The sequence below is a fragment of the Pocillopora verrucosa genome, chromosome 5, assembly GCF_036669915.1.
Source record: "Pocillopora verrucosa isolate sample1 chromosome 5, ASM3666991v2, whole genome shotgun sequence".
Classification (NCBI taxonomy): domain Eukaryota; kingdom Metazoa; phylum Cnidaria; class Anthozoa; order Scleractinia; family Pocilloporidae; genus Pocillopora; species Pocillopora verrucosa.
Window position 1 is genome coordinate 1,959,999 of NC_089316.1, and position 16,143 is coordinate 1,976,141.

General features: G+C 36.7%; 1 protein-coding gene across 1 annotated transcript; it reads left to right on the forward strand.

The window, feature by feature from the left end:
* The first annotated feature begins 72 nt into the window (after positions 1–72).
* Positions 73–11,398, forward strand: LOC131781558 (DNA replication licensing factor MCM3-like). Its single transcript, XM_059098243.2, has 26 exons — positions 73–220; positions 700–812; positions 1,281–1,320; positions 1,433–1,515; positions 1,626–1,711; positions 2,084–2,214; positions 2,340–2,414; positions 2,893–2,976; positions 3,077–3,156; positions 3,469–3,574; positions 3,679–3,809; positions 4,529–4,585; positions 4,849–4,946; positions 5,229–5,302; positions 5,511–5,645; positions 6,188–6,277; positions 6,964–7,048; positions 7,509–7,635; positions 7,779–7,839; positions 8,473–8,562; positions 8,772–8,861; positions 8,969–9,019; positions 9,368–9,492; positions 9,779–9,888; positions 9,983–10,088; positions 10,585–11,398. Exons 1-26 carry the CDS (start codon positions 152–154, stop codon positions 10,775–10,777), a joined length of 2,490 nt encoding a protein of 829 aa, XP_058954226.2. The 5' UTR covers positions 73–151; the 3' UTR covers positions 10,778–11,398.
* The last annotated feature ends 4,745 nt before the right edge of the window (positions 11,399–16,143 follow it).

Consider the following 16,143-nt stretch of genomic DNA (forward strand, 5'->3'; position numbering starts at 1 on the left):
GCCAAATTAGGCCGTCACCATATTTGGGAAGTAGATTTTTTGGCGCGAAATCTGATCACGTGGTCAAACAGTTGCTTGCAAGTCGAAGCTTTGATCAGGTAACTTCTGGCGATAAAGAGCACAAAATTTGGACAGATCGTGGCACTACATTATGGCTTTGGACAATGAACAGTACCTACGGCAACTCCAACGAGAGTATCTCGACTTCCTGGATGACGATGTGAGTAGAGGGTTGATTATTTTTGGATCAAATCCTGCGTGTAGTCTAGCTGTGCGAAAGAGCTTGTCTCGCACATGGTGAACACACCATTTCTGATTGATTTCCGTTAGTATGTCCGCACATTTCAGTCGGTGCATAATTTTTTTTTACTTTTAGTGATGAATTTGTGACTGTTAGCTTGCTATTTTTTTTTCAGTAAAATGTTAGAGACATCCATGCCGATGAAAGGTTTATACAACATCACATGTTCAGTTCCCGGGAAATTTTAATTCCTGTACACGACATTATTTGCATGATTTTCACCATCAACAATTTCTGTCGATCTCCATCGTGGAACCTATCTTGGCATCTTTTAGTGAAATGATCGCTTATACCTTAACTACATTTATGGGTCATGTATACAGGGCATCTTTTCCTGATGCCGAATTTAAGTGGTTTCAATGGCTTTTAAGCCTTAATATGTATTGTTGTTCTCGTAGGAGGATCAAGGAATTTATCATGGCAAAGTTCGTGACATGATAAGCAGAAATGAATGCAGATTGATTGTTAACATTAATGATCTGAGGAGAAAAAACGAGAAAAGAGCTGTTGAGTGAGTTTAGACCATTAAAGTATTTTTAGTTATAAAATCCTACCATAATTTTGAATGAATTCCCTAATAAAAAAGTTACAAGAGGTGCAGCGAGTTGAGATCAAGACCCTTGTGAGACTACATCTATATATTTTTTTGTTTTGCATGGCTTATGTTTGACTTCCTCAACACTTTGACTCCTAAGAGTGACCAAGACAATTTCTCCTCACAATATCAATACAATATGAAGCAGACAAGTGTTAAGAATACAGGAAAATATCACTTTTAGGGGATTATTAATTGATCCAATACCAAATTCACCAAATTCACATAATAAGAATTGTATGGCAGAAATTAGAGGAAATTACCAATGAGATCTTGAGAGTGAATGGGTTAGTTTGGAAATCTCCTGGCTCAAACTATTCTCTCATGATTACCCCCTGAGAACACTTAATAATTACTGAATTGATATTCTTTTAATTTTTTCAGAATTCTCAACAATTCCTTTGAGGAGTTAATCGCATTTCAGGTATTTCTTTAAATTCTTAATTTTTATTTTCAATCTTATTCATTGATCAAAATATCAAAATACATTTAAAACTGGTGTTTTATTATTTAAGAGTTACATTTGCCCTCTTTAGAATGCCCTAAAGGAGTTTGTGAGCTCTGCAGATACAGCTTACGGCAGAAAAAATGAAGAGTTCTTTATTGGATTTGACGGAAGGTACTTTTATTGATTGTTTTTGAATAGAGGCTATATTCACCTTAAATTATGCAAAGTGGAGCAGTAGCGCATATTAGTTTAGTTGAAAATATTTTTTTTCTTTTTTGTAGCTTTGGTGCAAAGCATGTAACTCCTAGGTCACTTTCTGCTCGTTTTATCGGGAACATGGTCTGTGTGGAGGGAATTGTCACTAAGTGTAAGTTAAATGTTGATTGTTACAGTCGTTTTTAACCCTTTCACTCCCAAGATCTCATTATTAATTAATCATTATTAACAGACCAGCATCTTATTTCAGCTTACAATATCACCCTTGAATTCATGAGAATAAAGGAAATGGTCAACAACTAAAGAGGCTGTGGATTGTTGAACAAATTCTACTTGTCAGTACGTTAGGAAATGTATATAGTATAGTATAAAGAATATGCATACTGATGTTAGGGTGTAAAGGGTTTATGTGTTTAGTTTGAGCTGATTTGAGCCGGGCTTTGTCCACTGTCAAACATTCCAGAAGACATGCAACCACAGGTGTTGTAGTTCTAATTTGTTTTTTTTTTATCTTATTTTCCAGGTTCACTTGTGAGGCCTAAAGTTGTACGTAGTGTTCATTACTGTCCTCAGACCAAGAAGACTTTGGTTCGTAGGTACACAGACCTGACTTCTCTGGATGCCTTCCCAACAAGTTCTGTCTATCCAACAAAGGTAACCTATGTCATTCATTTGCTGTTTAATCCTTTAAATCCTAATTGATTAGTGATTAGCATCTACTATTAATCCATTCTATTATGGTAATTTCATTTTGATAGAAATTTATCTTGTTTCTTTAGGATGAAGATGGTAATCCGCTGGAGACTGAGTATGGTTTATCAACCTACAAAGATCATCAGACATTTACAATTCAGGTACAACTATAGAGATGCTCTTGTGATAATCATTTATTATACATATGGCTTAAACTCACTTGTAACTGATCACCTAACTTTTTTCTTCTTGTTTGAGATAAAGTACACTTGTCTAACTTTTTGTACCTGACTGCATCATTAAAACTTATTGTAATGGCAATATTATTATTCCACATATTTTTGTACACATTTTCAATCATTTTAGCTCTGAGAATTCTGTATTTATAGTCAAACAGTATGCTCAAATCAATACTTTTCTCTCTTCTCATGACCATTTTGATTTAAAATGTAGTTAATGTTGTAGAGAGAAATTTCTCTTTGGTCATTCCTCAGAGTTCAAAGGTTGAACTGAAATGGAGGTATATAACTAGTCTAGTCACAATTTGCTACCAACTCTGCTCAAACCATACCTTTGATTCATGCCTATAGAGGCACCTGTAGAATTTTATTTATGTATGCATGTAATTATTTCACTCAGGAAATGCCTGAGAAAGCTCCAGCAGGACAGCTTCCTCGCTCAGTGGACATCATTTCTGATAATGACTTGGTAGATAAGTGCAAGGTACATATTGTTATGGCTGTACAATTTCATCAAAATTTTTGAGAATAGTTTGAAGAAGTTTTAACTTTCAATGCCTGAGCTTGGTTTTATTCCCCCCTAGCCTGGTGACAGAGTACAAGTTGTTGGAATGTATCGTTGCCTTCCATCAAAGAGAGCTGGATTCACCCCTGGAACATTTAGGTAGTAATAATGCCTTAACAAAAGAGCTTTCCTTTAACACTTTCACTATTATCTCATTAGTAATTCTCCTTACCATTTGCCATTTAACTATTATGATGTTAGTTTGGAGAATTTGGTATTGGATCAACCAATAATCCCCTCATGGATATTTTCTCTTTATTCCTATCCCTTGTCTGCTTGATATCGTATCAGTGTTGTAAGAAGAAATTCTGTCTTGGTTACTCTTGGTCCACTCTTGAGTGGAATAAAGAACAACTGCCTTTGCTTTTTTGTAAAATTTATAATGGTATTTCTGTTTTATTTTCAACACAGAACTGTTCTTATTGCTAACCACATCCATGTATTGAGTAAGGAAATTGCTCCAAATTTTTCTGCTGCTGATGTGTCCAACATTAAGAAGTTCAGTCGTCGCAAGAAGGTTTGAAAACACTAATAAATAAAAAAGTTTGCCTATCACATTCTTTATTTTAAGTTGGAAATACATTAAAAAATTATCATATTTAACTCTATGTTTTTTTACAGGATGTATTTGAAATGCTTGCCCAGTCCTTAGCTCCATCTATTCATGGACATGAGTACATTAAGAGAGCAGTGTTATGTCTGCTGTTGGGAGGAACAGAGAAAGTCTTGGAAAATGGCACAAGACTGAGAGGGTACATGTGGCCTATACCTACTTGCTTTTCAGTAGATTTTTGAAATTGATTGAGATTAATGGTTGAAAATAAGGGTTTTTTTTTCCTTTTTTGGTATTTTGAATGTGAGAGTGAAGATCTAATTGCTGTTTTCTTTGTTAATGTTCTCTTGACCATTATTAACTTTAACCCTTTAACTCCGAGATCAAATTTGTAATTCTCCTTACTGTCAACCATACAATTCTTATAACATTAGTTTAGATTATTGCATCAACTAATTATCCCCAAATTGATATTTTTCTTTATTCTCACCACTTATCTGGTTGATATTGTATTGATATTGTAAGGAGAAATTCTGTCTTGGTCACTCATGGGAGTGAAAGGGTTAGATATATTTTGTGGTGTGAATGAAAGTGATCCTCGCAGTAATGTGCACTACTTGAGCAGTAGTGAAAAAAAGGCCTGAAAAAAATTCAGGCCTGTATGGGATTTGAACCCGTAACCTCTGTGATACTGGTATCACAGAGGTCATGGGTTCAAATCCTGTACAGGCTTGAATTTTTTTTTTTTTTTTTCAGGCCTTATTTTCACTACTGCTTAAGTAGTGCACATTACTGCGAGGATCACTTTCATTCATGTCTTTATCCGCAGTTCAAATATGACTTTCATATATTCTTAGCCGTTTATATTTTGTGGTCACAATCTCTAATCAAATTGGTTTTTTTTCATTATTTTTGCAGGGACATTAATGTTCTGCTGATTGGTGATCCATCTACTGCTAAGTCACAGATGTTAAGGTAAGGGAAAACTCATAATTTTTACTCGACTTTTTTTCCAGTTTGTTTATTTAACAGTTAAAATGTAATATTGTTGGTGTTTTATCTGAGAAATATCTGAGAGTGTAGGAGAAGCTTCTCAATCAGTTTACTTTACAAATGACTCGAATCAAATAAAACTGTTTTTTTTTTTAATGCTTAAATGTAACCTTGTTCCCACAAGTGTCTCTGTGTCAATGCATAGATGAAATTGTGTGAGAATTCATCAAATTTGTCTTGTTCAGGTATGTCCTCCACTCTGCCCCACGTGCCATTCCAACCACTGGGCGGGGTTCGTCAGGAGTTGGTTTGACTGCAGCTGTTACTACAGACCCCGAAACAGGTAAAACAGGTCATGTGCAGTATTTAATCCAGTTCTCACCTTATTGGTGACTGTTGCTCAAATAAGAGCTTACATTTGGTTCCGAAGGAGCTACACTGGAAAAGCTTGAAATATTAGGTAGAATTTTTCAAGATGCTGAAATCTTGACACATCTCCTTGAGAATTGGCATACCTTGAAGAAGACATTTGGCTTACAAATTATTAATGACACCTATTTTTTTGAGCATTTGCCAGGAAGTGATCAGTGTGTAAGAACTAGTATGTAATAAATTTATTTTCTAGGTGAACGCCGATTGGAAGCAGGTGCTATGGTGCTTGCTGACAGAGGAGTTGTCTGCATTGACGAGTTTGACAAGGTAATATTGAGTTCTGTTAGGTGATTTGTTATGGATTATAAATGTGATATGTATTTTAAAGACACTTTTTTTTCTGAAAAATTTTAATTTTTGAAGCATCTGCTAGTTTAGAAATGCAGAGAAAAAGAAATTCTTAAGCCAATGTGATTTAAAGATTGGATATGGTGATCTTTCTAAGTTTCTAAATTTTTTTTCCTTCAATCCACAGATGAGTGACCTTGATCGCACAGCCATACATGAAGTGATGGAACAGGGAAGAGTCACTATTTCAAAGGCTGGAATCCATGCAAAGCTTAATGCACGTTGCTCTGTTCTTGCAGCTGCTAACCCAGTTTATGGCAGGGTAAGAGTTGTTATAAACCTGATGAAGACTTGCTGATCAACTGACATACCAAATGACTATTTAACCAACTGGCTCATTTGGTGGCTGACAGACAGACTTGCCAACTGAATGGATGACAAACAATTTGACTGACTGACAGACAGACAGACAGATGCTATGACCATGACTGAAAAATTGACTGACTGATGGACTAACAGACTGACTGACTGGCAGACTGACAAACTGACAGAGATTGACTGACATAAAGACTGGCCATCTGACTGACTGGCAGACTGACAAACTGACAGAAAGACTGACTGACTAACTGATGGACCAATAGAATGAATGGCTGGCTTACTGACTGACTGGCGGGCTGACAAACCGACAGAGACTGACTGACTGATGGACTAACAGACTGACATGCTGGCTAACTGACTGAATGGCAGACTAACAAGCTGACTATTTGACTGTTTGACTAACTGACTCTCTGTAACACTGACTGACGGACTGAATGTTAGAGTGATTTTTGATCACTTTTCTCTTTGTTTCTTTTCTTCATGCAGTATGATGAGTACAAAAATCCTATGGACAACATTGGAATGCAGGATTCTCTTCTGTCTCGTTTTGATTTGTTATTTATTGTGCTTGATCAGGTAAGGCAAGCTTTGAAAAAAGTCATTGTAGTCAATGAATGTGATTCCAAAACCTTATTCTCTATGCATTAACAATTTTTCATGACAGAATTGGCTAAGATGATGATAGAAAGATCCCATTTGGGAGAGATAGTTTTCTTTCCATGAATCATATCAAATCTTTGGGGGGATGGGTGCAATTCCATGGTAGGCTGCCTTCCCTGACCTCCTTATCAGTTTAGCAGGGTGCTGTTTTCTGCCAATAGTTAACAAATTAACCAGCACCACAACCTGCTACCTTTTATAAACAGGGTGCATTCAGTGGACACAGAAGAGTATCTGTTTTTCCCTCCTTATCTGAAAGCATTCATTTCTTGAATTCATCTTTGATGCCGTGTAACTGTTCTTTACCTCAATGTAAGTTAAAGGGAGGATGATCTCATGAGTTGTTTTGAGCAAAATCATATCTATTAACCCCTTACACCCTAACATCAGAAAGCATATTCTCCATACTGTTCTCTATACATTTTGTAAGATGCTGATGAGGAGAATTTGTTCAACGATCAAGAGCTTCTTTAGTTGGTGATCATTTCCTTTATTCTCATGACCTTGATGTTTGATTTAGGGGTGATGTTGTAAGGAGAGAGTAGATGTTAGTCACTCATAGGGGTTAAAGGGTTAACCTATTTCACTTGTTTTCGTTGTAGATGGATCCTGAAAATGACCGTAAAATTTCTGACCACGTACTGAGGATGCATCGATACAGAAAACCGGGGGAACAGGAAGGGGAGGGTGAGTAGTGTTTGGAAAACTTTCTACAAGCAGCAGTTTTTGATTGTTATGAATCTTTAGGAGTAATTTCTTAGGCAATTATTTACAACATACATTATGATTTATTCTAAATATTCATTGTAGAGCTTAAAACAAGGTTTTGAAAAATTACCTTTGTTGGTGGCAGATGAGTTTCAATCTCCTATCTCCTCCTTTCTAAAGCTTCCCTCCCCTACATCCAGCATTTAGTCTTGTCTTCTGCCTTTCAACACAAAAAACACTGCAGAACAATGATTAACAAATGAATCTTTATAGCTATGCAGTTCTCTCATTTCTCATTTTCTCTTATCTTAACAAATTCCTCATTTCTCGCCCTATTCCCTTCTCTCTCCTATGCTGCTCCCTGACCCCCTACACTAGTTAGTCCACAGCTTCAATCAGAGTTTTTTTTAAACTTTTATTATTGGGATTTCCTGTTCAGCTTTACCATTTGGAGTAACAACAGAGACTCTAGCCACACAAGACCCAGAGGCAGAGGATGAGGAGACAGACACACCAATCTATGAGAAGTATGATGCAATGTTGCATGGAAAGCGTAAAGATCGCAAGTAAGTTGACCTATGCGTCTGGTAGAACTTAATTATTTTGCAATCCGAAATGAAAAAAAAATCTTTAGGTTTACAACGGAAAGACGTTCTTAAGATTGAGACACTTTGAGATGATATGAATTTTGTTCTTGGTTGTCTTTCAGGGAGAAATATGTGTCAATGGCATTTATGAAGAAATACATTCATGTAGCTAAAGGCATCAAGGTTAGCAGAAACCATACTGCAATAAAATGTGCTAAATCTGCTATCATGCTTAATAACTGATACACAGAAGAAGGTAGAGTGTAGCAAGGCATTCATTGAGTGGTTCTTTGTCTACTGTGTTTGGGTTTGATTGGAATTTAGATTATAAAGGAAGGATGGAAGGAAGGAAAAAACGTTGGACTTTTAGAGAAATACCCTAGAAGACAGGGTGAGAGCCAGCAACAAACACATGTGACGTCAAGTGTGGGAATGGAACCCTCACCACATTAGAAGTGGATGATGGCTCCTACCACCGTTTCATCTTTTTTCTTCCTCCGCGTAATCCTTTAACTCCCAAGATCTAATTGTTAATTCTCCCCTCTAGTTACTACACATTTCCTTGTAAATTAGTTATGAGAATTTGGTGTTAGATCAAATTGACAACTTCTACTTGATGAGTCTGAGTATTCTCATTACGTTTTTGCTGGATGATGTATGGATATTATGGGGAGAAGTTGCGTGTTAATCGCTACTGGGAATTAAAGGGTTAATTTATTTTGCTGTAACCTTTTTTGAAGGAAGTCAACCACTTTAGAGAGTTTTGCCCAAGTGTTCAAGGGATGTGTTTTTCATTTGTTGTGTTTTCTGTCTTAGCCTCGCTTGACAAAACAAGCAGCAGACAAAATTTCCAAAAGCTATTCAGCTCTGAGAGACCAGGAGAACGTTGGAAATGAGAAGGCTAAGGTATGCAGCTTATAAAACAAATATGAAAATAAATCAATCTGTCCATTATTTATTTATTTATTTATTTGTATTTTCTGATTTAGAGTCGATTTACATTCGAAGCATACCACGCATTCTTAAAATTCCTCTTTTAACTTAACAGAAAATCCCTTTTGTTATTCCTGCCACTTTATACAAGTTTAACTCATTGTATGACGTTTTCTTCACAGACAATGCCTGTTACTGCACGAACTCTGGAAACAATGATTCGTTTGGCCACAGCACATGCTAAGGCAAGAATGAGCAAGACTATCGAGGAGGTGAGTACTTTAAAATTATATGTTACAGCAGATTTCGTTTAGTGTAAGAAAACAGTGTAATCACAACGGCGAGTCTCTGGGAAATCTAACCACTGTCATTTTTTTAGGACGATGCTGGTGCTGCAATTGATATGGTGTCATTTGCGTACTTTCACAAGGTAACCATCAAAAATTGTTTTGAAGCAAATATGTCATACGTGCTTATAGTCACAACGAAGAGTTTTAAATTGAACGGAGCATTTTCAAATCAAAATTTCAAATTTCGTGTGAAGACATGTGCGACGATAATGCAGCATTTTTGGTCGAGTTTCATAAAGGCAGAGTAATTCTGATGGTTCTACAACATCGTAAATTGAATATTCACATCGCAAACCTCATATTCTCTGACAACCAGTCAAATGGACATTAATGACGAAAAACGTTTCCCATATCAGTGTCAATTAATTAGCCTTACCGTTGAGTTACATGTATATATTTTCTCTTGAGAAGGTCTCTTTTCTTTCCAGGTGGAGAAGAGAGAAAAGAACAAAAGGAAGAAAGATTCTGAGGAGGAATCTGGTGAAGAAGAGGAAGAGGAAGAACAAGAAGAAGAAAGTCAAACCAGCCAATCACAGCAAAGAACATCCAGAACGTAAGAGCTGTGAAAAAAAGAATGAAAGAAAAGGAAATAGACCAACAAAAGCAACGTAAAACAAAACTCGCTGTAGGAAACATAACTCCACTGAATACACCCTATAACTGGGTTAGCGCCCCATATTTGGGTTCGCATTTCTTGAAGCACCAAATTTTTTTTTGACAACTTTCCTAGAATTTTCCAATCTTTGCCCGCTCTCAGTTTCTTTAAATTCTCAACAGCAGTTGTGTCAGAATCAGGAGAATATTCAATTCCTTGGGTTTAATTATTATTTCTGTTGTAGAGCCACTAAATCACAAGCCAAGAAACAGAAAGTAGCAAAGAAAGATAGAGGCGATGGAGATGGCGACCCGTATGATTTTGACGGCGATGACGGAGAACAAGAAACCGGAGGTAAGCTTTCGTAAAAACTACAAAAAGAGGGCCTACATTATGAAGTATTAGTCATTAGGTATAATTATTTTTCGTTGCTTTATTGTTGCCTCAGATGTTGTAGAGAGAATGAAAAGTCGTCGTTCAACCAAAAGCAGTGGCACTGAAGAAGCCATGGATACAAGTGATGACAGAACTCCTGTTTCTCTTTCGTCTGAAAGGTAAACAAAGATCCCAAAGTAAAGTATTTTAAGTGTTTGCTTTGTACACCTTGTTATGTCATTGTGTGAATTTAATGTTAGGTCAGGACTATTACTTACATTTTTGCTTGAAAATTACTCTTTAGGGGTTTGCATATTTAAAAAAAAATTAGCCAAACTTTTGAATTTTTTCCTTTTCAGTTCGTAATATTTTTCATTATTAAATATCCTCGAGCCTCCTTGGTTTACCGTTGCCCTTTTTTTCCTTCCTCATCGTATGAATGTTTTGTAGTCCCCTTTAACTTAAGGGTAGTTTTGCACCAAAAAAATGACTAAAATCTAAAAATATTGTGAAATAATTATTTTAACTTCAACCTAGCAGAGGGTGGTCAGTAAATGATTTTCTGTCAAAAAAAACTCATTTCGATGTGTTTTTGTTCTTTTTTAAACCTCCAACTCACCTCATTCTTGGCAGTTTATTGATCATTAATTTTTTATCAAATCTATTTGCTCTCAGACTCAGTGAATTCAAAGCCGCTTTGTTGAAGGCCTTCTCTTCGGCGCATGCCCAGACTCTACCGCTGACCACCGTGAAGGAGTCTGTAAAACGTGACAAGGCATTCCGTGACGAGGAAATCGAGAGTGCGTTACAAGTCATGCAAGATGCAAATCAAATCATGGTGGCCGACGATAACGTGTTCCTTATTTGAAAACATTTGTGAGTAACCAGTAACGAACGTTGTACGAAAGCAGTTGTAAATTGTGTGTGTTTTATAAAACTTTCCTTAACATTGTTGACCTCTGAAGGTCATTCAGCTGTCAGTAGTTAAATACTATACGTAGTTATCACAATACTTAGTCCTCCCCTCCCCTTCCCCTTCCCCTCCCCCCCCCCCCCCCTTTAGTAAGTCTCCCCGCCCCTGGAGTCGTGGATATTAAAAAGCTTTACGGTTGCCTGATAGATAGAATCAGGTATTCTCAAAAAGTTTAATTTCAGTTTCTCCGAGTATAATTTAATTGTTAATTTCAATTGATCAACTGAGCAAAGACCTTGTTTTTGTTAGGTATTTGTTAAGTATTAAGAATTGACGTTGAAATTCTTCAAAGATTTGGATATGGTAGACTTTCTTTCAGTTACATCGAGCAAGCAGATTTCTGTGCTGGATGTTTGAGTTAAGAGTCCATGGGTTTTGTAGCTATTTCAAGCTATCTCTATAAAAGTTTTGTTTATTCATATTGTACAGAAAACTTTTTGTAACAGCTTATAATTTGTATTCCTAACTTGGCGTTATTGACGTTATCATTTTATAAGAAAAATAAAGACGTTTTGTGTTTGAAATTGACTCAGAGTTCACGTTTTGTTTTCGGGTTTATCTCGACAAATGCGGAGAAATAGCTGAGTAGCCGCCAGAATTTCCCGATCAACAATAATTTCTGACACTTTATTGTATGAAAGGCGGCTAAGCTTTCATTTGTCTGATGAATTCCCACCTTAAAGAGTGTCTTTTTCGCTGAGTTATTGTTCTCGGGTAATTCCTTATTATCGTTTTAATGTTTCAAACTCAGCTCGACCATTTTTGCGTCTGCCAATTAAAATATGATGTAAATCGTTCGCCAAACGTCTTTCTCCTCGGGTTTTACGGGCGCTTTTAGCCAATCATCATACCTTCAACGAAAGCCATGATCCTCGCCGGAACCCTGAAAAAAATTAACGCCTCGACGGGATGCGAACCCAGGCCTACTAGATCCTACTTGGACGCTTCTTTCAACTGAGATACGAAGCCATATGTTGGGACCGAAGCAAAATTTTCTAAGATTGCAGTTTGCCTGCGAGGTTCATAGCTTTATTTGATTTTCAATCCGCAGATCAAATGAAATTTATTTCATCACAAATTGCATCATTAATCTCTGACCATCCGGCATTCTGTCGGAACGTCTTGTTGGTTTTCCCGTCTATCACAAGCCAGTGTTAAACCATTGTTAAGTAATCGCTATTTTTCTGTTTTCTTTTCGTTTTTTTTTTTGCGCTAATTTACTGTCGATTTATAGATAGTTTTCTGTATCTGTAATCACATCCCCTCCCCTTGTCTATTCCTCTGTAATCATTAAAGCCAGACCTTGTCATCTAATTATATTGCTTTAGATCAAACGTGTTAATGATCTGTTTTGTTTTCATGAAAGCTTTTGTAAGTTGCAGACGTCTGCCTCCAGCAACTTGTCGCTAGGCAAAATACAAATTGTACATAATTGTTGTTGTACAAGGTTCTGGGTGAAGCAATATATTTGAGCTTCGCTTGAAATTGTTTATGTTTTATCTGCCTTTCATATCATAAAAATTAAGTTTCAATTTGTACAAGAAATAAGTCTGCTGCTCGAACACTTATGGGAAACGCAAAAATGTTTCCTCGTCGACTGGAAGTATTTAAATAAATAAGCTTTCGACAGAGCAACAGATCAGGACTTCACAAGAGATTTAGGATACATCATTGAAGAGAAAGTGCAGATGATTGAGGCAGAAATGGAAGAGATGAACGATTTAAAAGGCGACAAGGTATCGTCTTCTGAAGAAAGGAAATACGTGTCGAAAGATTCTAAGTTTGTTTTGTCAGGACAAGAAACGACGGCAAGATCGCCACAAGGTTCTCGTTTCAATTCTATGTTGGAACAAGAGGAACTAAGTGTTTTTTCTGGTCAGGAAAGTGAAGAACCCAAAATGAGTGTCAAACTACCACATATTGACGCATGTAAACTAAGAAACGATTCCAGTTATAACGAGGGAATAGCGAGCGCTTGTAAAGTTACGGAAATTTTATTACCACCTTTGAGAGAAACGCACTTTACATCAAAACATAAAACTGCCGTTTCTTGTGCGCCTTTCTTGAAAAGCTCAAGTTCGTTACCTTTGTTAACAAATACTGCGTTTAAGAAGATGGTAAATGGTTGTGACTTCAAACAACCTCGCCCGGTCGAGACTCTCGGATCTTGCTTTCCTGAATTACCGATCCATTCAGATGGTAAAAGGATGTCGGATAAAAGGGAATTGAACTCTATTCATTTATTAACAAAGAAAAGTCGTCAAAACTCGCAAGCGTTACGCAGAAATTCGGATGGACTTCGCTCGCCTGTTAGATGCAGAAAGTCATTAAGTAGGGTGAATCAAAAGGATTTGAATTAATGGGCGTCATGTCGAATCAGAACTTATTTGATGCAGAATCGCTGCTGGTTGCACTAATGAACTGGCAGAAATAAAGTAAGGAATTAGTTTACTTAAAATAAATTGTTTTTTCTCGAACATCAACGATGAGTTTTGTAACCGAGCTTATTATCAAATCACTTGCTCAGGACTGTGCATCAGTCTAGCAAAAATTCTATGTATATTTCAACTTGTAACAGAAACAAGTTTTTAATAGGACAGGGGAAGTGTTTTTTTAAGAGACACCCTTGTAAAACAGTTCTGCTTTTTAAACAAGGCTACAAAGGCCAAACAATAGGAAACTATTACAAAGAAAAGGTGAGAATTCAAGGCACGAAAAAGCAAACTACGTGAAGCGTGAGAAAACCACACTGATCAAGTCACAGGTAGTTTTGGTTTTTCATCTAATTGGAAGGGTTTTGTAAGTTTGGTTGGCCAATCACAAAGCAAGGCTCAGCAAAATCCAAGCATTTTGGAGGTACTCTTGACCTTAAGTTGAAAGTAACTCGATCTGAGCTGTAATTGGTTCAAAGATCAGTTGATCGAGAAATGTACAGGATAACGCAAATTTAAGAAATCTACTGACTTACATGCATAAATCTTAAACAATGTTGTACCAGAATACGTGATTTGACGAGGAAATGCGTAACTAAACTTACAACTGAAATGTGTGAAGTCAAAGTCGTTTGCAGCTTAGGATAATTACGACAATTGAATTACCAGAGTTGCTACGCTCTAAATACTTGCTAGTGGCTTTGTTACGTACAAACATGACTCAACATTTCAGTTACAGCTAATGAACAAAGTTTAAAAAATTTCGATTAATTGTAAACCTGCTATTCAAGTTCTCGACAAAAGCATTTGCTAGGATTAAAAGCCGCTCGCGTAACACGCTGTTAGAGGCATGAGTTTTCTCTTTTTGACTCAGAGGCGGGGTAAAAAGAGATACTAATACTTTAGGGCAAGTTGTTGCGAAGTGCAATCAGTTATTCTTTGAAAGCGAAGACTTCGAGGGTATCTCACGTCATCGAGATTCAAACCGATATGGAAAAGGTTTCATATCCGTCTGAGGAGGATGAACAAGGCTCAGCCGGTCAGAAGTTAAGAAAGTCCCGCTCATTTGTTAAAGATCAAGGGCAGAGAAGAAGGAAACGAAAAAGGTCTCCAAAGCAAGCCAGCTATGACAAGAGCAGATATGATGAAATTACGAGCGATTCTGTTTTAAAGAGAGTGGAAGAAAGTAAGCATTATGTCTTAACTCAAGACATATGCATGAAGTCAAAGAACGACCTTCAAAAGACAAGATTCCCTTTGATATTCCACGAATCAAGATCGTTTTTGAAACGAAAACAGGGGAAAGGACACAACCTGCAAACAGAAGCAAAAGAATCTCTTCCATGCCTTGACATCAAAGCAAACTCGAACGAGAAGAATCTAGAGCGATCTCAGGGATTTACCACCTTTCCTAGTTTGATGCCCAAAAAAGGACTGATCGTGATAGCTCCACCATCATCGCCAGTAAGCGAGAACATAAGTTTGTCACCAACGAAAAGTGCTTCGTTTTTCGAAGCTTCTCCGATGATACCACGAAAAAAGCCGTCGAGGAGCAACGAAGATAATCCACCGCGAAGACTGACACCTTTTCCCGGTATATGGGGTGAGGATCGCTTTTTCATCACCAGTGTTGGAAGCAGCGCTAGAAATGGAAAGGAAAAACATATTTTAGTGGAAGAAGAACCAGAGTAAAGCTTTGTGGAAAGTAGTTAAAAAAATCACCAGTCTGCTTTTAAAAATATCTTGAAGAATGGACTATTTGTTTTAACACGTTTAGATGTTTACTTTTCTTCGGGTGAGCTAGATTTTAAATAGAGTAGTCCCTCTTTTAGTTTGTCTTGATAAAAAGCTGCTGAGGATTTCTCCATTATTCTCAATAGTTATAATATCTTGGGCCAAAAAAAGTCTTCACAAGCGATTGTAAATCAACACTGACTCATTTTAAAACATTGGAGATGAAAAAGTTGAACTTATCTCCCACAGAGTCTCATCAGGGTATGACACCGATTTTTTTTTTGATCGAGTTTTCAAGGAAAGTCATAACAGCTAACTGCAGATTTAATATTGTGGTTTGAAGAGTTAATTTTAGATCAAGGGCATATGTTTTTATTAGACTAGTTAATCACGGTGAAGATGTTTAAAACAATAAACCTGCCAAAACATCAAAAGTCATTCAGTGGCAAAACTGACGCATGGGCAGAGTATATGTTTCAGTAACAGAGGTGAAAATAAATGCTCCTTCTCTCGAATCGAATTAGAACCTCAGGCACGAACACTATTATTATTGATTGCTATGGTGATCTTCTTGCAATCTAAATTAAAGGAAATGGAAAATTTGTAATGGGAATATTGTCAAAGCAAGACGAACTGAGAATGAAACCGGAAGCTTTTTTAATTGCTATTTTTCACTTATTTAGTTTTAACCTTTTTAAACCTACAAACTTATGGGTTTTTTTTTAAATATTGCATTAGTTCCGGTTGACATATACCATTGATTTCTTTTTTATTCTAATGTTAAATTGTGAATGATAGATAATATAGTGGAAGACCATCATTGAAAAGAAAAACCCTGTAGTTTCTCAATAGCTTCCACGCTGACGGTTTCATTTCATCATTTCACCAGTACTTTCATTCATAGCGACAAAAAAGAAACTTGAACTTGAACTTGTAATGAGGTTTCAGAGTGCTTTTTTAATCCATGAGTTGTTTTGTTGAACTGTTTATGACACACATTGAGACTCTGTTTGATCTCTTTGAATAGAGAGTCAGTTCAAGTCTTTAGAAAGAACTGAATGTGTTCGATCGTAAACTGACAGCCCTCTCATGGAT